The sequence below is a fragment of the Schistocerca piceifrons genome, chromosome 11, assembly GCF_021461385.2.
Source record: "Schistocerca piceifrons isolate TAMUIC-IGC-003096 chromosome 11, iqSchPice1.1, whole genome shotgun sequence".
NCBI lineage: Eukaryota > Metazoa > Arthropoda > Insecta > Orthoptera > Acrididae > Schistocerca > Schistocerca piceifrons.
In genome coordinates, this window is record NC_060148.1 from 78,821,131 (window position 1) to 78,846,312 (window position 25,182).

General features: G+C 42.6%; 1 protein-coding gene across 1 annotated transcript in view; it reads left to right on the forward strand.

The window, feature by feature from the left end:
• The window catches only part of LOC124719894 (alpha-mannosidase 2), a 784,015-nt gene extending 762,902 nt beyond the window's left edge, over positions 1-21,113 (forward strand). Inside the window, exon 17 of the mRNA XM_047245074.1 lies at positions 16,705-21,113. Coding sequence (XP_047101030.1) covers positions 16,705-16,962 — 258 coding nt within the window. The 3' untranslated portion in view covers positions 16,963-21,113. The remainder of the gene's footprint in view (positions 1-16,704) is intronic.
• The last annotated feature ends 4,069 nt before the right edge of the window (positions 21,114-25,182 follow it).

Consider the following 25,182-nt stretch of genomic DNA (forward strand, 5'->3'; position numbering starts at 1 on the left):
AGAGTGCTTAGAAAATGTAGTCCATCAACACAGGAGGTGGCTTACAAAACACTCGTTCGACCTATACTTGAGTATTGCTCATCAGTGTGGGATCCGTACTACACGGATCCGGGGGTTGACGGAAGAGATAGAGAAGATCCAAAGAAGAGCGGCGCGTTTCGTCACAGGGTTATTTGGTAACCGTGATAGCGTTACGGAGATGTTTAATAAACTCGAGTGGCAGACTCTGCAAGAGAGGCGCTCTGCATCGCGGTGTAGATTGCTCGCCAGGTTTCGAGAGGGTGCGTTTCTGGATGAGGTATCGAATATATTGCTTCCCCCTACTTATACCTCCCGAGGAGATCACGAATGTAAAATTAGAGAGATTAGAGAGCGCACGGAGGCTTTCAGACAGTCGTTCTTCCCGCGAACCATACGCGACTGGAACAGGAAAGGAAGGTAATGATAGTGGCACGTGAAGTGCCCTCCGCCACACACCTTTGGGTGGCTTGCAGAGTGTAAATGTAGATGTAGAAGCCGGCCGGAGTGGCTTAGCGGTTCTAGGCGCTAGTCTGGAGTCGCGTGACCGCTACGGTCGCAGGTTCGAATCCTGCCTCGGACATGGACGTGTGTGATGTCCTTAGGTTAGTTAGGTTTAAGTAGATCTAAGTTCTAGGGGACTGATGACCGCAGCAGTTAAGTCCCATAGTGCTCAGAGCCATTTGAACCATAGCCATGAAGAGAAATAGACACTTTGTCAAGTATCAGAGATATGTGAGAATAAGATTAACATACCAAGACCAAAGGAACTTCAGATTGTCAATTGTAAATAGCATCCAGAATCAAGTTACGTAAGGTTTATGCTTGTTACTATTTTAATAAATGTGTGTGAAAATTAATCAAGTTCTGTTTAAAGTTGGTCACCGTCAATCTGCTACTCTAAGCGTGCAAGTGGCTTTTCTATCGTCTGACCTAACGGCAGAAGATAAACACACCACGATAAGACCACGAGACATATTGCTGACACTCGCCTACTTCGTTAGAGCGACAAGTCAGATAATGTGATGGTGTGTGTACCGAAGGTCTTACAGTACGCACACCACACTATGGGTCGCCAGAACAGCTAGAAGAACACCATCTTTTTTCGTTTTGGGAAGGGGGAAGATGGTAGAGATAATGTTGAACTCGTAAGTGGATGTAGGCAATAAGCACTTTGCTGGTCAGTTTTTGCTAGTCCTGTTTAGTGTGCATTTGCCCGTTTCTGAGACAATTTTAGCCGTTAGGGGACGAGTGTTTGTCGATGCCTATACTCTTTCGTTCGCTGTGGCATGCTGCAGTCTTGCGGCTGCCGTTAAGCTTCGGCGGTCGAACGCTGCTAATCTTTTGTAGTGGTGTTCCGAAGCCCACCAAACGCGTGCTGCGCACTCGAGGACTGGCCAAACGAACGTTTTGTAGGTGAAAATCACTGGTTCCGTTCTGGCGACATCGAAACACGGCCATAGCGTCTTAATGAGGCTCATTCTGTTTCTCGCTTTGTTTACGATTGCGTCCGTAGGTCGTAGATGATACACACATTGCATGCTCCTTAATCAACATCCGAGAGCAGGAGGCTTCTGAAGTAATGCTCAAATTACCTTCATATTTATTGTATTACTTTCAGTAAAGGTTTCTTTACTACAACGGTGTAATCCTGTACAGGATTTGGTTTCACCGAAAGATACAGTGACGGACAAAAAATCACGATACCAACAAGGAGTTGTGCGACATAAACGAAAATTGGTGGGCGTGTTTCTGCATTTGAAAGATTATACACTACGTGATCGAAAGTATCCGGACACCCTCAAAAACATACTTTTCGTATTAGGTGCATTGTGCTGACACCTACTGCCAGGTTCTCCATATCAGCGACCTCAGTAGTCATTAGACATCGTGAAGAGAGCAGAATGGGGCGGTCCGCGGAACTCACGGACTTCGAACGTGGTTAGGTGATCGTGTGTCACTTGTGTCATACGTCTGTACGCGAGATTTCCACACTACTAAACGTCCCTAGGTCCACTGTTTCCGATGTGATAGTGAAGTTGAAACGTGAAGGGACACATACACCACAAAAGCGTACATTCCGACCTCGTCTGTTGACTGACAGAAACAGCCGACAGTTGTGTGATAGGCAGACATCTATCCAGACCATCACTCAGCAGTTTATTTATAGTTGGGAATGGTCTTCCATTTGAGAGTGTTTATTTGTGTCTAAATGTTATTAACTGTGTGATAAGGACCATTATAAATAGTGTCGGAAATTCCATGCGGCTTTTCGCGGATGATGCTGTAGTATACAGAGAAGTTGCAGCATTAGAAAATTGCAGCGAAATGCAAAAAAATGGTTCAAATGGCTCTGAGCACTATGGGACTTAACATCTGTGGTCATCAGTCCCCTAGAACTTAGAACTACTTAAACCTAACTAACCTAAGGACATCACACACATCCATGCCCGAGGCAGGATTCGAACCTGCGACCTTGGCAGCGAAATGCAGGAAGATCAGCAGCGGATAGGCACTTGGTGCAGGGAGTGGCAACAGACCCTTAACATGGACAAATGTTATGTACTGCGAATACGTTGAAAGAAGGATCCTTTATGGTATCATTATATGCTAGCAGGACAAACACTTGTAGCAGTTACTTCTGTAAAATATATGGGAGTATGCGTACGGAACGATTTGAAGTGGAATGATCACATAAAATTAATTGTTAGTAAGGCGGGTACCAGGTTGAGATTCATTGTGAGAGTCCTTAGAAAATGTAGTCCATCAACAAAGGAGGTGGCTTACAAAACACTCGTTCGACCTATACTTGAGTATTGCTAATCAGTGTGGGATCCGTACCAGGTCGAGTTGACGGAGGAGATAGAGAAGATCCAAAGAAGAGCGGCGCGTTTCGTCACAGGGTTATTTGGTAACCGTCACAGCGTTACGGAGATGTTTAGCAAACTCGAGTGGCGGACTCTGCAAGAGAGCCGCTCTGCATCGCGGTGTAGCTTGCTCGCCAGGTTTCGAGACGGTGCGTTTCTGGATGAGGTATCGAATATATTGCTTCCGCCTACTTATACCTACCGAGGAGATCACGAATGTAAAGTTAGAGATATTCGAGCGCGCACGGAGGCTTTCCGGCAGTCGTTCTCCCCGCGAACCGTACGCGACTGGAACGGGAAAGGGAGGTAATGACAGCGGCACGTAAAGTGCCCTCTTATTCCTGATACATGAAACATGATGAATGACGAAGATGTTTAGACGGCAGAATGTTAATATCTAACTACTATAACAGTTTTTCCGGTAATCAACGGTTTTCACATCTTGATATTCTTTCGATATCTGTACTGGATTAAGCAAAACTTGCTGTAAAAAATTGCGAAAAGTTCTTGATCGATTTACTTACGGACATAGGCCACATGTTTATAAACAACAATGTACAGATTTTCCGGTAAAACCGACTACAGGGAAGAAAATGGTGTGCCGTGCACTACTGTGAAAATATGCTGCTTTGTTTTTTTTCTCATAGTTTTAACTACAATAGTAGTGTGTTTAAACCATTACAGAAGTTGTATCTCGCATGTGCATTCTTTCTCATTGTAAACAAAAACCGTACAGACACAATGTGCTGTTTGGTTTCTTCCTAGCATCGAATTTTCGCAGTAAACAAAAAGATTTATTCATAGCTTATAATTAGAGTAATGTTACGGAGAAGGAATGGAAAATCCGACCGATTAAAACCGATATCGGTATTTTAGTTCTGAATAACCGGTATTTTTCGGGATTTGCTTGGTCTCCATTACAACAGTTGATTTTCATTTTTTACTAATAGCCGAGTAAGAAAGTCGAAATATCAGTCATAGCAGCAATGCTACAGTTTTTCGTTTCCAAATAAACCTCTTTTAATAAGGAGTGATTTATATTCGTAAAATGTGCAACGGTTTGAAAAATTGCGTAATTATAGAAAATGAGAAAAGCGATCAGGGCTGTTTCAACAACAGTGCCGACAGAAACGAACTACAAACCAATGGCATAAGAACTGGTACAGCATAGCTGATACAATAATGTCACTGTTACTGTGTAACGTGGCTTACGGTTCGCTGGACTGCCGTTGCACTGGAGAATGGCACCTACCCTAGCCTGGAAATATTTCTATGAAGTGACTTAGCAATAAAGCACAATGCTTCATTTGCTTTAAAAGATTACAGATTTCAGGATGAGATTTTCACTCAGCAGCGGAGTGTGCGCTGATATGAAACTTCCTGGCAGATTAAAACTGTGTGCCGGACCGAGACTCGAACTCGGAAACTTTGCCTTTCGCGGGCAAGTGCTCTACCAGCTACAGGAGTAAAGCTGTGAGAACGGGGTGTAAGTCGTGCATGGGGTGCTCTGCTCGGATGCCCGCGAAAGGCAAAGGTCCCGAGCTCGAGTCTCGGTCCGGCACACAGTTTTAGAAGTTTCAGATTAAAGATTTGTCTGCCATTTCTATGACATAATAAAAGAGGTGGGAAATTATGGCAACAGTAATAATTTGAAAACATAACAACTCATTCATAGTGTACAATAGTGCTGATGCTGCCTATGTCCACATAATATGCCTTTATCTGCATGTAGTCCTTGAAAACGGACAAATTAACACTAAAAATAGAGTTTCTCAAACTCAGTGTTCACCCTTTAGCACTGGCTATTAGTAATGCCCAAATACTGATATGGTCCCCGATTACGACATTATTTTTGAACACGGTTTATAAACATTAGAATCAGCAGGAGAATACTGGTTATTTATTTATTTTTTTTTTTTTGTAGTATTCATCCACTTACCACTTTCCGAGAAAAGCAGCAAACGGTGGACGACTAAATTTTCTTTATTTGCGTATTTAATTTGATATTTTCGTTCTGTGTATCTTGAAAGTGATCGGATCAAATTTTTTTCAATCTTTGTTCGATTTCTATGTTTATTATAGGAGATAATATTAGTAAAAAAACCGAAAATCGGTTATTTCAGCGGTTCTAGGCGCTTCAGTCTGGAACCGCGCGACCGCTACGTCGCAGGTTCGAATCCTGCCTCGGGCATGGATGTGTGTGATGTCCTTAGGTTGGGTTTAAGTAGTTCTAAGTTCTAGGGGACTGATGACCTAAGATGTTAAGTCCCATAGTGCTCAGAGCCATTTGAACTTTTTTTGTTTTGTTATTTCGTTATTTTGAGCGGTTTTAAGTCGGATTAAACTGGCCTGGGAAGAGAAACAACATGAGCGAAAAGCCGTTGTTTCATCCATAACCGCCATCCCTACTACGAAATCCAAATTCGCAAGAACAATAACCACGACTGAAGATCAGAGAGAAGGCGAAAGAAGAGGTGGTGAGAGACTGGAGGCGGAAGAGATGGAAAAGAAGAGGGGGGGGGGGGGGGGGGAGGAAGAGTACATGGACAGCGAGGGGGGCAGGTAGAGATAGGCAGAAAGAGGGGGAAAGGAGGTCAGGGCGCATATCCATCCCCCCCCCCCCCCCCCACACACAAAGCATAATAATACACCGAAGCGCCATAGAAACTGGTATACGCGTGCGTATTCAAGTACACGCAGGATACGGCGCTGCGGTCGACAAAGCCTATATAAGACAAAACTTGTCTGGTGGAGTTGTTAGATCGGTTACTGCTGCTACAATGGTAGGTTATCAAGATTTAAGTGAGTTTGAACGTGATGCTATAGTCGGCGCACGAGCGATGGGACACAGCATCTCCGAGGTAGCGATGAAGTGGGCATTTTCCCGCACGACCATTTGCCGAGTGTACCGTAAATATCAGGAATCCGGTAAAACATCAAATCTCCGACATCGCTGCCGTCGGTAAAAGGTTCGGCAAGAAGGGGATCAACGACGACTGAAGAGAATCATTCATCGTGACAGAAGTGCAGCCCTTTCGCAGACTGCTGCATATTTCAACGCTGGGCCATCAGCAAGTGTCAGCGTGTGAACCATTCGACGAAACATCATCGATATGGGTTTTCGGAGGCGAAGGCCCACTCGTGCACCCTGGATGACTGCGCGAAACAAAGCTTTACACTTCGCCTGGGGCCCGTCAACGGCGACATTGGACTGTTGATGACTGGAAACATGTTGCCTCGTCGGACGAGTCTCGTTTCAGATTGTGTCGAGCGGATGGACGTGTACGGGTATGGGGACAACCTCATGAATCTATGGACCCTGCACGTCAGCAGGGGACTGTTCAAGCTGGTGGAGGCTCTGTAATGGTGTGGGGCGTGTGCAGTTGGAGTGATATGGGAGCCCTGATACGTCTAGACACTCCTCTGACAGGTGACGTGTACGTAAGCATCCTGCCTGATCACCTGCATCCATTTGTGTCCATTGCGCATTCCAACGGACTTGCGAAACTAACAGCAGGACAATGCGACACCCCACACGCCCAGAATTGCTACAGGGCAGTTCCAGGAACACTCTTCTGAGTTTAGACACTTCCTCTGGCCACTAGATGCCACAGACATGAACATTATTGAGCATATGTGGAATGCCTTGCAACGTGCTGTTCAGAAGAGACCTCCACGCCGTCGTGCTATTACGGATTTATGGACAGCCCTGCAGCATTCATGGTGTGAGTTCCCTCCAGTACTCCTTCAGACATTAGTCGGGTCCATGCCACATCGTGTTGCGCCACTTCTACATGCTCACGGGGGCCCTACGTGATATGAGAAAGGTGTACCAGTTTCTTTGGCTCTTCAGTGTGCGTTTTATACGTATTGTTGAGGAGCCGGCAGGAACCTAAATCCTTCCTGATTCCTGCTAAACCGATGTTTTGTCTTCTACTCCTTTGGGAGTGATGAACTGTATGACTCGCTGTGCGTCAAAGACACGAATTTACTGAGGAACTCAAATTTTGTCACTGGTAAAAGGAAACAACTGTCGCACAATATTTCAGTTTGTTTCGCTTTTACCTGGCTGCGGTAGTCATGGCAGTGATGGGAATTTCGATGAAATTAAGTATACTGTGCTACTACACTACTGGCCATTGAAATTGCTACGCCAAGAAGAAATGCAGGTGATAAACGGGTATTCATTGGACAAATATATTATACTAGAACTGACATGTGATTACATTTTCACGCAATTTGGGTGCATAGATCCTGAGAAATCACTACCCACAACAACCACCTCCGGCCATAATAACGGCCTTGATATGCCTGGGCATTGAGTCAAACAGAGCTCGGATGGCGTGTACAGGTACAGCTGCCCGTGCAGCTTCAACACGATACCACAGTTTATCAAGAGTATTTTGACGAGCCAGTTGCTCGGCCACCATTGACCACACGTTTTCAGTTGGTGAGAGATCTGGAGAATGTGCTGGCCAGGGCAGCAGTCGAACATTTCCTGTATCCAGAAACGCCCGTACAGGACTTGCAACATGCGGTCGTGCATTATCCTGCTGAAATGTAGGGTTTCGCAGGGATCGAATGAAGGGTAGAGCCACGGGTCGTAACACATCTGAAATGTAACGTCCGCTGTTCAAAGTGCCGTCAATGTGAACAAGAGGTGACCGAGACGTGTAACCGATGGCACCCCATACCATCACGCCGGGTGATATGCCAGTATGGCGATGACGAATACACGCTTCCAATGTGCGTTCACCGCGATGTCACCAAACACGGATGCGACCATCGTGATGCTGTAAACAGAACCTGGATTCATCCGAAAAAATGACGTTTTGGCATTCGTGCACCCAGGTTCGTCGTCGAGTACACCACCGCAGGCGCCCCTGTCTGTGATGCAGCGTCAAGGGTAACCGCAGCCACGGTCTCCGGGCTGATAGTCCTTGCTGCTGCAAACGTCGTCGAACTGTTCGTGCAGATGGTTGTTGTGTTGCAAACGTCCCCACCTTTTGACTCAGGGATCGAGGCGTAGCTGCACGATCCGTTACAGCCGTGCGGATAACATGCCTGTCATCTCGACTGCTAGTGATACGAGGCCGTTGGGATCCAGCACGGCGTTCCGTATTACCCTCCTGAACCCACTGATTCCATATCCTGCTGACAGTCATTGGATCTCGACCAACGCAAGCAGCAATGTCGCGGTACGATAAAGCGCAATCGGGATAGGCTACAATCCGACCTTTATCAAAGTGGGAAACGTGATGGTACGCATTTCTCCTCCTTACACGAGGCATCACAACAACGTTTCACCAGGCAACGCCGATCAACTGCTGTTTGTGTATGAGAAATCGGTTGGAAAGTTTCCTCATGTCAGCACGTTGTAGGTGTCGCCACCGGCGCCAACCTTGTGTGAATGCTCTGAAAAGCTAATCATCTGCATATCACAGCATCTTGTTCCTGTCGGTTAAATTTCGCGTCTGTAGCACGTCATCTTCGTGGTGTAGCAATTTTAATGGCCAGTAGTGTACTATTACTACTACTACATCCGCGCTGGGTAGCCGCGTGGTCTAGGCGTCTTGACACGGTTCGCGCGGCTGCCCCCGTTGGAGTTGAGTCCATCCTGGGGCATGGGCGTGTGTGTCGTCCTTAGCGTAACTTGGTTTAAGTTAGATTAAGTAGTGTGTAAGCTTAGGGACCGATGGCCTCCGCGGTTTGGTCCCATAAGATCTTACCACAAATTTCCGCTTTTCAAATACTACTACATATGTAATACTGGCACAGCAAGTCGTTCAGTTGTTAAAATCAGTGCTTCATTTCAGCTGTAGATGAGGAAAACAGTAAACGTCGTTCTACTTTGCACAATGCGCAATGACAGAAACTGTGCTCCGTACCCACAGTCACGTGACTAACGAAACTTACGGACTGCTCTGCCCTTTTCGATTTTATTGATGTGAATATCGGTAGCTGGACATCAGTTTCTTAAAGCACTGTGAACGCAGTCCTCGAAAAAAATCTGCTTTGAAGATTGACATTAATTGTGTTTGATTAGGAAATTCCTTGGTAGCTCAACGTGTTTGCGGTTTGTGGCGAAGTCTATAATTTACCGAGGACTGAGGCTTTACTTTTGTGGCTTAAGTAGTGATATAACAAAACCGTAGAGCAGGGCTTCCCAAACAGTGTTGCACGAAACACTGGTTTCCGCGGGAAATGGATAAGTCGTCCTCGAAACACTATTAACAACATGGCATTTCTTTTCGACATTTTTCCTGGTTTTGTTATTATATGTGTTATTATGATTTCTTTGCTATGACTTAAGATTTAAAATGGAAATAATCACTTAATGAATCAAGTTTTTCTCAGTTTAAAAAAAAATTATTAGCCTTCAAAATAAACAAGGTATTCCGTCAAAGTAACTGGATGCTCAAAGTGTTCCGTCGGAGGGAAAGTTTGGGAACACCTGCCGTAGAGGAAGGTTTCAGTTTCTAAGGATCCTTTAAAGAAATGTTTTAGTTCAGAGAGGTACGAAGATTTCAAGAGAAAACTTTCCTTTCAGCAATGTAGGCAGCATTGGTGACGCTAATGATAGTTCAACAGTAAGGTGAAGCAGCCAGCACCGACGAAGGCGAGTGATCGCGAGAGCAAGGTTGGGGCTATAAGGGGAAAGTGGAAGGAAAAGAAGCTGTAGTTATGAAAGAAAAGTGGCTAGGATATGCCACTCTCACTAATGTCGTCCAGCTTTTTTTTAAAAAAAAAGAAATAAAAGCTTGCTCGTCTTCTTCTGCCAATCCAGGATTAGGTCTTATGGCCCCTTCCGGTCTCACCAATATGTAAATAAAATAAAATAAAAATAAAAACAAAAATTAAAAAAATCGGAAAATATTACAAAAATGCGCGCAGCGTAACCGGATTTTAGTCATAAAATTTCTGGTTCGAATCTCGTTAGTAGCATAGTTCCTTAAATGTTACTTTTCATTTTCATATTTATTTACAAATGGAATTGTCTGTCAACAAACGTTGAAACATAATTGTAAACAAAGATAAAATGCTCTGTTTTTAATTACTCGTTGTAGGAAAATAAAGTTTGTTGCGGACATTTGATGTGGGTTCTTGCGAAATGAAAAGTATTATATACGTTAGTAATATCATTCAGCCTCGGAAAATAACAATAACAGTTTGTTTCACGATTTTGTTCCAAATTTTAATCTATTGTGAATAATGAAATTTTTATGAGAATAGTTACTAAAAATAAAAAGATTATATTTTTATTAAAAATTATGATCTCATATTTTAATTAACGTTTTCATTTGTTAATAGATATGAAATTTAAAAAAGGTATCCTGGTAGCCAGATTCGAACACCTGCGACTTTTATAATCACACTTCAATTACGCTAGACGCCGAGCTACATATTATTTCGTAAGTAATCTATAATTCTTTTGTACTGAACAGTGTTCGGAGATGTTCCTGAACCTTAAAGGCAAAGCTTTTTTTTTTTTTAAGTGTGCCGTACTGGTTTAGAAAATTGACGCCCATCCTACAAATACAAAGCAAATCGGAGAGAGTCATCGCATAAGGCAGGGGCGGGCGAACGTTGCACGCGGCTCCTGAGCGCACAGCGCTGCGCGTGTGCTGCTCGCGTGCAGCCGTCGAATGGGGCAGTTGGCGACAGCCGGCAGGGTGCGGCAGTGTAGTGCGGACGTTGAAGCGAAGCGACCACTGCGTACTGAGCGTTGCAGTTCTAGAACCGTAAAATGCAGAGTGAATCAAGGAAACGGAGACGTGGAGATTTGATATCTTTTAAAAAGGAATAGGAGAATCATTTTTTCTTTGTGCAAAAACGTGAAAATTCGAAATGTATAATGACAGTATTCTCGCTGGTCAGCGGAAGTTTAATATTGAACGCCAATATAATAAATTTCAATATGTTCCCGTACTTAGTGCAATAAAAGAGGAATTTCTCAAGCGATTTGGGGATATATCATACTTATCCCAAGGTTCTCGACACAACTTGCTGTTTCTGTAGATGATATTCATCCCAGTTTGCAAATGGAATTAATAGATCTGCACTGTAGATTGTACAGCATAATTCTCGTCTGAGAGAGACGTTCCTTTTGGCAAGACGTGTAATAGATTTTTATCACGACTTTCCACAGGAAGAGTTTTCTCGTCTCCGTCGTGAAGCCGCGAAGATAATGTCAATGTTTGGCTCGACATGCGTTTGTGAGAGATTTTTTCTGTTACGAAAATTAATAAGTCTCGGTTAAGAGCAAACATCAGTAATGAAAATTTACGTAACTATTTGCATTTGTCTGTATGTAGAAATTTTGTTCCATACATTAAACGTATTGTAAACTCCACCTATGATAATTAAATAAAACGTATCGTAGGTAATAGGTACTCTTTCAAACCATGATTTCTTTCAAGCAGCCGGCCGCGGTGGCCGAGCGGTTCTAGGCGCTACAGTCTGGAACCGCGTGACTGCGACGGTCGCAGGTTCGAATCCCTCCTCGGGTATGGATGTGTGTGACGTCCTTAGGTTAGTTAGGTTTAAGTAGCTCTAAGTTCTAGGCGACTGATGACCTCAGATGTTAAGTCGCATAGTGCTCAGAGCCATTTGAACCATTTCTTTCAAGCACTCCAACTAACCTTATTCCTTCGTTCAATAAAGCAGGCCAGGAAACAAAACGCATTACAGAGGAAGTAGCGGAGAGACGGTATGGTGGGGAGTGGAGAGAAGCGGATGGCCAGCTTGCCCCTGTGTGCACGCAGAACACCTGTTAACTGCACAAGTGCAAGTGCACCGCATACGTGCAGGATTCCTGCCCGCCCCTGGCGTAAGGTCTCCATGTGATTCAAACATCTGCACGGTAAAGATAGGGTGTCTGCGATCTACAGGGTGTTCAAAATAAAAAAAACTGGCCTGCAAAATACAGGGTCCTACTATAAAACCTCCCACATTTGACGTAGCAGGCTTGCGAGTTGTAGTGAGCATACTGATGTGGGGCGTGTTTTGTCTGAAAGCGGTGTCCGCGCCATTTTCAGTGAGCGCCATAGCGTGGATTGGTGAGCGTCGTGCGTTTGTTCTGGAGGAGTTTATTCGTAACGGTGGTTCTGTGATTAGTACTCAGCGAACGTTTCGGAGACGATTCGAACTTGGCCGACACGATGGTGTCCCGGATAGAAAAACTATTCAACTGTGGGTGTCAGACTGTAGAAAGACAGCTTCAGCACTGAAAAGAAAACCTACCGCCGGAAAATGTGTCGCGTGAGAGAGTGTCTGTGCAAGAATCAACCAATGCAGTTGCCCTGGTATTAGCTGTAGGAGTGTAAGAAAAATTCTTCGCAGAGAACTTCATATGCGCCGGCTGTTGTGGCCGAGCGGTTCTAGGCGTGTCAGTCCGGAACCGCGCTGCTGCTACCGTTGCAGGTTCGAATCCTGCCACGGGCATGGATGTGCGTGATGTCCTTAGGTTAGTTAGGTTCAGTAGGTCTAAGTCCTAGAGGACTGATGACCTCAGATGTTAAGTCCCATAGTGTTTAGAACCATTTGAACCATTTGAATTTCATACGCACCCCTTCAAAATTATGTTTACGCAGGAATTAAGTGAGAGAGATTTTGAAACTCGCAGAGCTGAGTGTGAGGAAATTCTTCAAAGCATTCCATCTGGCGCTTTGTTTATTTCTTCGGATGAGGCCCATTTCCACTTATCAAGAACTGTGAACAAACAGAATTTCCGCTACTGGGCTTCAGAAAACGCTCGCGAAATTCATCAGCGACCATTAGACAGCCCTCATGTTGACAGTTTGGTGCGCCGATGCTGAATGTTTTGTGTGGGGACCGTATTTTTCCGGCCGCTGTGGCCGAGCGGTTCTAGGCGCTTCAGTCCGGAACTGCGCTGCTGCTATGGTCGCGGGTTCGGATCCTGTCTAGGGCATGGATGTGTGTGATGTCCTTAGACTAGGTTAGGTTTAAGTAGTTCTCGATGGTGAGTGTTCGTCGGAGGTGAGGGTATCATCTGGAGTGCCCCAGGGAAGTGTGGTAGGTCCGCTGTTGTTTTCTACCTACATACATTATCTTTTGGATAGGGTGGATGGCAATGTGCGGCTGTTTGCTGATGATGCTGTGGTGTACGGGAAGGTGTCGTCTTGAGTGACTGTAGGAGGATACAAGATGACTTGGACAGGATTTGTGATTGGTGTAAAGAATGGCAGCTAACTCTAAATATAGATAAATGTAACTTAATGCAGATGAATAGGAAAAAGAATCCCGTAATGTTTGAATACTCCATTAGTAGTGTATCACTCGACACAGTCACGTCGATTAAATATTTAGGCGTAACATTGCAGAGCGATATGAAGTGGGACAAGCATGTAATGGCAGTTGTGGGGAAGGCAGATAGTCGTCTTCAGTTCATCGGTAGAATTTTGGGAAGATGTGGTTCATCTGTAAAGGAGACCGCTTATAAAACACTAACACGACCTATTCTTGAGTACTGCTCGAGCGTTTAGGATCCCTATCAGGTCGGATTGAGGGAGGAAATACAAGCAATTCAGAGAGGCGGGCTGCTAGATTTGTTACTGGTAGGTTTGATCATCACGCGAGTTTTACAGAAATGCTTCAGGAACTCGGGTGGGAGTCTCTAGAGGAAAGGAGGCGTTCTTTTCGTGAATCGCTGCTGAGGAAATTTAGAGAACCAGCAGTTGAGGCTGACTGCAGTACAATTTTACTGCCGCCAACTTATATTTCACGGAAAGACTACAAAGATAAGGGAGATGAGGGCTCGTACAGAGGCATATAGGCAGTCATTTTTCCCTCGTTCTGTTTTGGAGTGGAACAGGGAGAGAAGATGCTAGTTGTGGTACGAGGTACCCTCCACCACGCACCGTATGGTGGATTGCAGAGTATGTATGTAGATGTAGGTCTGATGACCTCAGATGTTAAGTCCTATAGTGCTCAGAGCCATTTGAACCATTTTGAACATTTATTGTGAATGTATTGTGGAACTGTATGTACGCTGTACAACTTCCGTAACAATAAGATTTTTTTTTCCGGTTTATCATGAATTCACGTGTGCTATGCTATTAATAAAAGTAGATTATCTGACACATTGATACAGTTTCAGCTAACGTTATTACCATCATTTTTCCAAAATTAAACTCTCTACAACGTCCGTTGAAAACTTTGTGCAGTTGTCTGGAATTTAAAAAACAAATTCGGCCAAGTAGTTAATAAATTAAAACTTTTATTAAATTACGCCATTGCTTCTCTGGATGTTCTGGAAAACTACTGCAGATGCACGTCTGGGACATGTTTTATTAGATTCACCAGACCAATAACAACGAAGTAAATGGAAATTGTGCTTTACTTCAACCTAATACAGCTTTCTGATAGCTTCACATTAGTGAAGTTGCTAAATTTCAGGAAAAATCTTTTCTTAAGCGTAACTCCATGACTAAAACATTTACAGACCTATGTTTATCTGAACTTTTTTCTTTAGTTTTACTTGTAGAATAATATATTAGAATATTTGCATATATTCGTGAATCACCCTGTATATACATACATCTTTTTAGTAGTTAGTACTTTTTACATTTTACACACATCATTTTACATATACACATAAATACATAAACCTCTTACTAATCAGAAGATCTCAGTAATAGTCATTGAATAGTTTACATTCAAGAATTAATTATACAGTTTTATGCATTTGGTGAATGATAGTTACACTACTTCATTGTTTATTTCATTCAAGAGTTAATTACATAGTTTTACATATTTAGTTAATGATAGTTACATTATTTCATTGTTTATACATTCTTTTCAAATTACTTCCAAGATATTCTTCAATTCAGAAGTATGCTTTATTTTTAAACCCTGTGTCTAATACCTCCTTAAATTTAATGAGGGTGAGGTTTTTGACTGATTGTGGCAGTTTATTATAAAACTTTAGACTTAGGTGTCTGTGACTGTAGTGTGTCAGTGACAGCCTAGAATATGGTATATCAAGCATGCAGTTGTTTCTAGTGCTGTGCAAATCTAAATTCATTCTCTGTGTAAATTGTTGTATATTTTCTTGTATGTGTATTAAGCAGTTATACATATAGAGACTTCGGAGGATCATTATGTTTAATAGGATGTAGTGTTTCTTACAGGTTTCGTTTGGACCCAATCCTTGTATACGTCTAATTGCTTTTTTTGTCATTTGAATACACAGTTTGTGCCCGTTGAATTATGGACAATATAGTTCCTGTTAGTTCCGCAGTGCAGACAAACACTCTAAAGACCTGATAGAAGTTAGTTAGTTGCATTTACAAAGATCATTTCGCACTGTAAATCGTAATGAGGAGAAACGAGTCATTTTACATTGACATCGCAAGTTAATTTGTACATATGGTTACATTCTGAACATTTCTAGTGTCTTTCTTCTTTTATTTTATTATTAAAAATGTTGAAAGATATACAGACATGAGTTAGTAATTCCTTCCCACCAAATTTTACACACTACAGTAATAGGAATTCTTCTGCGGAATAGAAGCAGTTGTCAAGAAAAACACTTTCTCAGTGTTGCCTGGCATGAGCGTGTTTACAGCCCAACAGCCAATTTTAGCTGACTTGCCTTTCAGGTTTTGGAATGTTTCTCGGATTCTTTTTCAGAGAGTTTCAGCCTCAAATCAACCACCATTATCACTGTACACATATTTTGAAGTGCTTTTGGTTGCCATTTAAAAAGTTGTTGTTGTTGTGGTCTTCAGTCCTGAGACTGGTTTGATGCAGCTCTCCATGTTACTCTGTCGTGTGCAAGCTTCTTCGTCTCCCAGTACTTACTGCAACCTACATCCTTCTGAATCTGCTTAGTGTATTCATCTCTCGGTCTCCCTCTACGATTTTTACCCTCCACGCTGCCCTCCAGTACTAAACTTGTGATCCCTTGATGCCTCAGAATATGTCCTACTGACCAGTCCCTTCTTCTAGTCAAGTTGAGCCACAAATTTCTCTTCCCTCCAATTCTATTCAATACCTCCTCATTAGTTATGTGATCTACCCACCTAATCATCAAGCATTCTTCTGTAGCACCACATTTCGAAAGCTTCTATTCTGTTTTTGTCTAAACTATTTATTGTCCACATTTCATTTCCATGCAGGCTACACTCCATACAAATACTTTCAGAAAAGACTTCCTGAGACTTAAATCTATACTCGATGATAACAAATTCCTCTTCTTCAGTAACGCTTTCCTTGCCATTGCCAGTCTACATTTTATATCCTCTTTACTTTGACCATCATCAGTTATTTTGCTCCCCAAACAGCAAAACTCCTTCACTTCTTTAAGCGTCTCATTTCCTAATCTAATTCCCTCAGCATCACCTGACTTAATTCGACTACATTCCATTATCCTCGTTTTGCTTTTGTTGATGTTCATCTTATATCCTCCTTTCAAGACACTGTCCATTCTGTTCAGCTGCTCTTCCAGTTAAAAAAAGTATATAATTCTATTTTCAAAAAGTCATACTTGCTTCAATATCTCAATGGATAAGATTTAAAGCTCTCTATCATACACCAAAGTACGTGAGCCTTAGTCTGCTATCATTTGCGAAAGCCTCCTTTAGATATCTGGAACCATTCACCAATTATAACAGGTGTTACATCTTATGCGACGTACCCTGTACCACCTACAAATTGAATAATGTTTTCTTCCTAGTGTGCTGTATTTACAAAATAATTGAAAGTTTGTTATTTACTATCCTTCATGGTGCTGCAGCGTTAATGGCCAACAACACAGAAATTTGTAGCCTGCCTAACAGCTGTGTTCCCCCCACAGGGCTACGACTGTGCCGTGACGGGATCTACGGTCCCGCGCTGTGGTCCTCTAGATGCCACATCCGACAAGGCCTTCCGGCCGGGAACCACTTTCCGCCCCGAGACCCCGGTGTCCAGGGTGTCGCGGGTTTCACTGACCGGACTCCGGGAACTGCCGGGCCCCCTCCCCGACGCCGCCGACCTGGGAGCGGGGGCGGGTGCACCCCGCGTCCGGCCGATGGAGCTGGCCGCACTCAACGTCACCTTCGCCGTCGTCTGACAGGGGGGCCGGAGACGGCTACGGCGGTGGGCGGCGTAGTGTGTCCGGGCTGCCGACGCCCCCGCCGGACACCGCATTCGCCGGACTGCTGCGGCGACGACATCCGGGCGAGGCCCTCGTGGGTCACCTCCCATCCACTTCTACGACAGGTGTTGACGGGACGTTCGTACAGTAACGTGAGGAATACTCTCAGGCGTGACGCATACACTCAGGTCAGATCACTGCACCAATATTCCACTGTCGGGTATTTTATCGTGAGATGTGCAGCATTATACCGTCTCACCGGAAAGTCAGGCAGGGCACCCTATCCGTACTCCAGTATCTCTGGGGCTAAATGAGGTGGAAGACAAATACGAGTGCTGTGTAGCCCCGACTTATTGTGGGTACAATAACCAAAGTGTTATCTACCGTGTGGACCTACATCAGCTAGGGAGACACTGTGACCTTCCCTCTACCATTTCGAACCTACATCACTCACGCTAAAAGAGACGGAAGCTCAATAGATGACGGGCAGCAGTGCTGTGCAGCCCAAATTGTGCTAGGAACAATAGTCAATCTTGGCAGTAGTAGATAGCTCTCAGGTGTGGTGCGAACACTCAGGTCAGGTCATTTCTGTGCACCAGTATTTTACTGCATTGGACAGGATTCTTCACCCATATTCCAAGTGTCATAGTGACTAAAGGAGACAGAGGGAAACATCTGTGCTATGCAGTCCCAGCTTATATGGGCAACAGTCCAGCTATCCAGTACCATGTGTACCTAACACACGTATGCAGATTGTGCTGAGTCTTAGGAAGACAGTGACCTTCCACACAAAAATTAGAACCTTAGTTGGGCAGCACGGAATGCCTTCATTACAATCATCTCACTGGTCAAATGAAATGGGAGCTCAGCTAATGATAAATATAAGTGCTGTGAAGTCCAATTTATGCTAGGAGTCACTTTCAGCTTGCCCCCGTCCAAACATACATTAATCGGAAAGATACTCCACCTTTGCTGTACCATTTGGGATAAGTCTTGTTGATGAACTGTCATACAGTCAAGTGCTAGAATTGTTAATCTGTGTCCCTGCATAATTTGTGCAGGTACCAGAGAATGTTGATACTTGTGCAATGATCACTGGTGTAAGAGGATAAATGTGCAAAATTTCACTTTCATCTGCTGTAACTTGCTCCCAAACAAGTGTAAATATTATTATTGCTGCCAGAGTGTAATCAGGGTAACTAAAATGGAAAATTGCTTTTCTTTTGTCATGATATAGTTCTCCACTGATGGTGGTGCCTTCACTTGATAGATTAGAGTTTGCAATATGTATTGACTGTACTGGCCAATGACATTAAGTCTTTTGTAAGGACCCTCTGATGTATGCAAAAGTATTAGACAGTAAAACACCAGTGCAGAACAAATGTATCGACATCTACATTACTGCATGTGACTGGTCTACATGAGTGTAATTGCCATAAATGTGTTTTGTTGGGTCTATTATCCTCATGATTATGATGAATGTTTAGACTTGCAGAAACGAGATTCTGAACTGAGGAGTCCGTACATTTTTCTTCGTGTTACGTGTTTCCTGAGGATGTGAGTGATCAGTTATTTCGAGCAGCAAAATTCTGTTGAGAGTAATAGTGAGTGACCTGTTTGGCATTTTAAAGTTTCGTACAGTTTAAGAAAACAAGTGCAGTATGGTAGCAACATTTGACTCCTCTTCCTGAACGAATTTGCTTACAGTTCTGGGGCTGTTGTTCACCCACATGGAATCTACATTTTGGTCAGCTGGATTTTGGCACGATACTTCACAAAGAAAGTAACATATGTTGTTCCACCATTTAACACATCTTCAGTGAAGTATGGAGATGAATTCCTCACAAGAAAAATGTCCCCTAATTCATTGGGAGGAAGGAGGGGTTTGGGTATTTGAAAACTGGCCTCATTCAGCAAGGAGGGCTTGAGTACATAAAATTGAATGACACATAGATGTAATGGGGAATGGATAGCTTGGGTGCATAAAACTGGATGGTACGTAAATGTAGTTTAAAAGAGGATCGGACATTGGCGTCCAAGTGGAATTCTATGTTGTTTTCTGTGTGACTGATATTTATTGGCATTTTCTGAGGGTACTTTATGCTTTCATTGACTTACACATCATTCATTCACCTGGCAAAGGGTATGCAATGTACTGTGGTTGCTGTCCATTGGCACAATAGGGGTGTCGACATGCAGTCACATACGTGGCTGCATCATCAGGTAACAAAGTGTGGATTCCATTGGCGTATGCTAAATTGTGGAACGAAGTAGTTCAATATTACTGGTGACAGCATTGCCTTCCTGTCGAAAGGAGGACTTAATATGTGGCTCTGTCTTCAGTGGCAGTTGTATCATTGATCCCCATCCATTGCATGGCCGTCTGAGTACACTATCTCTTTCCTGTACAATTTGAGAAACAAATCATCACCTGCGTTTAAAAATTAAAATTTTTGTTGCTCACAGAAAGGTATCGAACAACAGTCGCTACACGAGTTCTACATCCCTTGTTTCCTTTGGCCACATACTGCCTAACACTTATTTCACTGACTGCCTCAGAAATTCTTCTATGCACTCAGTCATGCATATCCTCGGCTGCTGACACAAACTTTATTACACATATACTTTATATGACGTATTACCCACAGGTAGATTAAATTCTGTGACACTCATTTCACTCTAGACCCACAGAAAGCATAAGAGGTAAATGTTTACACACACAGATGCCTTATTAGATGACACCTATCTCTCATTTCCTAGCAAACTCCTCGCTCTCCATTCTGACAAACACAATACTTCCAGTTTTGTGCCAGGAATTTGCAGTGCAGCCATTCACTCATTTCACTTCGTGCTAAAGGGCGGAATATTATTGTAACATTGTTGTACAGTGTTCTCCTTGCCTGTAAAAGCAGTTTATGGGGAGGTCTGCCCTGTGTTGTTTTGTTCTTTTCATATCTTGCCATGCACTGTGAATCCAACTCCGTGCACACTTAAAACAGAGCTGTTATTCAAAGTAGGTTTTTGACTGCAGAGTCACAGAAAGTGGAAATGATGTGCAGTGCCAAGAGGTAGAGGTTCTGCATTCACCTGCATTTTTAAACTCAATATTCTTTTTTTTTATCAGTGAAAATTGTTGACATGGAAGTTTTATACATAACATAGTAGGGCTAAATGAGGATAGGGTTTACGAGTCTCATGGGCCACATTTCGTAAGTCTGTATTTGTATGTACAAAGAGCAATGGAAAATACCAAAAATTTAAATGAGAAGTACACTTGCAAGACGCTCTCTAATGGTAACGGATGTGTTTTTTTAACAGTACATTCCTTCTTCACCCCCCCCCCCCCCTTATTTCTGCCTTCTTCCCTTATTTCTATTAGCTGTACTGGGTCAAATTTAATGATGGGCAAAGATAGTGAGTCGGTGCAGTTAGGCAGTGAACCAATGTGAATGACACAATTTATAATGTTAATGAGACGACGACAGTTATATGACTTGCCATGCCCTGCTTCTACGTTTCGTTGTCTTCTGGTTTGCCATTTTTTTTTTACCAGAGAGAAACAAATGTGAAAGTAAATAAACATTTTTTCAGTGGAGATTCCAAGAACAGCAACTAAAAAGTGCTGAAATAAAAGTGTTAATTTGTAGGTAAAATGTGAATGAGAAGAAAATAATGTAGAATGTACTTGCCATCAAAGAGCTTCTGTCGTGTACGAGTCCTGAACCACAGTGCATTTGGTGTGGGAATTGACCTGATGTGGAGTTACAAGACTTGCGTGGGAGTGCATTTCCTGATTGATTTTTTTTTTTTTTTTAAATATCACATGTGGTGCCCTGAAAGTGAACAGTTTGAAATGTGTACGTGCGTGTTTATGTATGTGTCTGTATGTGGTGGGATCACTGTCTGGGTGTATATAGAATGGAAGTCTTGTTAAAAGTCAATATTTTTTACAATGATATTACTACAACTATTGGTGCAGAGAGAGATAGAAGAAAGGAACGGAGGACTGAGTGAGTGAATGAAGTAGAGAAAGGCAAATAAAACTGATGTTACTGTGAAATTATGTAAATAAAAATGTGATTCTATTAATATGGAATAAAAGTGTTATTAAAGGTGCTACAAGAATATACCAGCTTTGTATGGTGTTGTAGATGGTTGTTGGTTGAATGGTGTCCCCATATACTTCTTTTCCCTATAGGATACTGGAAGAATCAAGTATCGCAACTCACCGGTGTTGTACAAGGTAAATTAATTGTAACTCTTCTGTCGTACCACTGTCTGAGGCAGTCACAGCTACTGTGTGCAAATATATCACTGTTTGGAGTTGGATAAAAAGTGTGTAGAAGGATGAAGGTTATGCTGGAAGGTAAGCAACTACTAGCTATTAGCACACAATTTTAATGAAATGCATGGCAAAAGTTATACAATTTAAGACATTACGGGAAGGTGTAGGGTGCATAGGACACCATCAAACATTGAGAGCCAAAATTAGATATTTCATTATTTTGTTAGTAAAATTTTCTCAATCTCCAGCTATGTCAAGGGTTAAATAACCACGAGCTTTCAGCTGAATGTCCCTTGTGTGTTGCCAAGTTGTTACAACTTGACACAACTGTAAGCTCGAAAAAATTGTATTAGTTTATATCGCCATGAGACTACCAGGTGTACCGGTATGAAATGAGTGTTTTTTTGTGAAAATGAAACAATAATTTTGAATTGAAAAGTAAAAACATTTTATTCAAAGTACTGACCATTGCTTTCCATACATTTTGACCACCTTTCTGGCAATTTGTGGACACCACACCAATTGGAATGTTCGTCTTTTGAAGCAAACCAATCAGACACCCAATTTTCGGATTCTTCGTAGGAATCGAAGTGTTCCTCAGCCAGTGGGTGTCCCATTGATGAAAAAAAAATGGTAGTCGGAAGGGGCCAAGTCCGGTGAGTATGGTGGGTGGGGTAACAGCTCCCAGCCAAGTGTTCTGATTGTATCCTGAACCAGATCTGCTTTGTGTGCAGGCGCATTGTCGTGTAAAAAAATTACTTTGCCATGTCTTCTGACCCATTCTGGTCTTTTTTTGATCAATGCATAGTTCAAATTAATCATTTGCTGTCTGTAGCAATTAATATGCACAGTTTCGCCGGGTTTTATAAGCTCATGATACACCACACCTTTCTGATCCCGCCAAACACAGAGCATTGTCTCCTTGCTGAATCGATCTGGTTTTGCAGTCGATGTTGACGGTTGTCCCGGATTAACCCGTGATTTTTCCCGTTTAGGATTGTTAAAATAAATCCATTTTTCGTCGCCAGTAACAATTTGATGCAAAATTGATTTTCTTTGATGTCTTTGAAACAAAATTTGACAAATGGTTTTTCGGTTTTCCATCTGTCTTTCATTCAATTTATGTGGCACCCATTTTCCACACTTTTGGATCTTTCCCATAGCTTTCAAATGGTCAGAAATTGTTTGTTGTGCAACATTTAGCATTGGTGCCATTTGCTTCTGACTCAAAGTATCGTCTTCATCCAATATTGCTTGCAATTTAGCGTCTTCTAACTTTTTTGGTGGTCTTCCACGTTCTTCATTTCTTAGACCAAAATCATTATTTTGAACCATCTTTTGCACGTTGCTTCTGATAGAGCATGATCACCATATGCCTCGACAAGCATTCGATGCGGCTCTGCAGCACTTTTTTTCAAATGAAAACAAAAAATTAATGCTTTCCGCAAATCAACACTTTCTGGTACAAAATTCGACATTGTTAACACTATGAAAACATATGATGATGTTTGTTCCATGACTTGATGTATACTAAATATCTTCAACAGATGTCATACCAACCCAACAAAAAAAATTAACGCTCGTTCACACCAAATGTTCCCTATCGACACATTTGTATCTTAATGCTCATTTCATACCGGTACACCTGGTATGTATTTGCAGACATTACTTTATTACATGGAAATTTAAGTAGTGCTTTAGGTATTGTAAACACAGATATCAATAATTTCCTTGAAGCTTTAGTTACAGTTTTCTGAGGAACTGACCTTATTCAATATCTCCATTTACTTTTAATTAAATTTATTTATTCAGCCTGATCAGATTAGGACCTTCAGGCCACTTGTTACATCAGAATAGGGTTTTACATATAAAATACTTTTCACGTCACAGTTTCTGAAAGTACTTTAATAATATGGGTGTATACAGGGTGTGTCACCTAACATTACCACTGGAAACACCCCCCAAACCACAACAAACACAGAATAACCAATTACACAGACCAAAAGTGAGCAGAGGGTCTGTTGTAATTGGTTAATACAAACCATTGAGAAATGCATGGAGGTATGATTTTCAACACATATTTATGTTTATTAAATGGAAACCTGTAATTATTATTTTTAGCGCAACTGAAAATAGAAACAAATACTTAATCATTGTCATTTATTACATTGTAAAATGTTAAGTACATCCTGAGTAATTTGTAAAGTAAAGTTGACACTTGAAACCTCAGACGTTCAATCGCATGTTGTAACAAACAAGATCTGTACAGGTAAGTTTACGAAGACTATAATGTTTACGAGTTTGCTGTCTCCATGTCTGCATGTAGCACTTGCTGAATTTGTCCTTGTACTCAGATTAACTGTGTTACCGGACGTCTGTGATAGATTGCAAGTACAACACTATATACAGTGTTGTAAGAACTGTGAAATTGGTTTATCCTAACTCAGAAAAGGCAGAGATGATACTCAACTATGGTGAGCGCAGACAAAATGCAGTTGCAGCCTGCAGGTTGTATGCAGAAAGGTATCGAGACAGAGATCATCCAGCACATATGAAAACATCTACAAGCAATTGTATGCAACAGGTACGGCCATAACACACAAATGGGTCCGTAACAAACCCACCACAGGAGAAGCAGGTGCAGTTGGTGTGTTAGCTGCTGTTGCTGTGAACCTGTTGTGTTGGCTGAAGAGCCAACACCGTGTTACTAGAGGAGGCCGAAATGCATGCATTTTAGCTCATGCAGGCTGGCGTGAGGAGGGAAGAACTATACTGACGTGAGGTCTGGAACATGACAAGGAATTAGAATTCAGAAAGCGGATGTAATTAGTTTGATACTTAACTTTAACCCATTAATGATGAATGTCGCTCTTGACGGTACATGGTTCACAATATTATCGGTTCAGAATACATTCTTGAAGATATTTCTTATAGTAACTGAATATGGCGCCTTGCTAGGTCGTAGCAAATGACGTAGCTGAAGGCTATGCCAAACTGTCGTCTCGGCAAATGAGAGCGTATGTAGACGGTGAACCATCGCCAACAAAGTCGGCTGTACAACTGGGGCGAGTGCTAGGACGTCTCTCTAGACCTGCCGTGTGGCGGCGCTCGGTCTGCAATCACTGACAGTGGCGACACGCGGGTCCGACGTATACTAACGGACCGCGACCGATTTAAAGGCTACCACCTAGCAAGTGTGGTGTGCGGCGGCGACACCACAGAACCCACACATGAGTTCATGTGACATCACTAGAGGCAGTGCAATGAGTCAGAATAGTGAAATGTGGATACTTCATCATCACAAATTTCACCCATATCATGTGTCACTGCATCAGCAATTACATGGAGATGACTTTAATAATCGAGTGAATTTCTGTCAGTGGGAATTAACAGGCAATGCATTGCAGATCTACCTTTTTACCAATGAAGCAGGTTTCGCAAACCATGGTGCAGTGATTTTACGAAACGTGCATTAGTGGTCTGTGGATAATCCTTACTGGCTTCGGCAGGTAGAGCGACGGCAACTGTGGAATGTAAATGTATGGTGCAGAGTAATTGGTGAACATCTCACTGGTCCTCACTTCATTGAAGGCACCCAAACAGCTGCAAAATACATTGAGTTTCTACAAAATGATCTGCCAGCATTGCTAGAAAATGTCCCACTGGAAGTTCGTAGATGTATGTGGTATCAACATGATGGTGGTCATGCACATTCTGCAATGAGAACTAGGCTGACCCTTGACAGAATGTTCAACTGGCATTTCATAGGATGTGGCAGATGCATAAATTGGCCAGCCCGTTGTGCTGATCTTACACCTTTACACTTCTTTCTGTGGCGTACATTAAAGGAGAATGTGTACCGTGATAGCCTACAACACCAGAGGATATGAAACATCGTATTGAGGCACCCT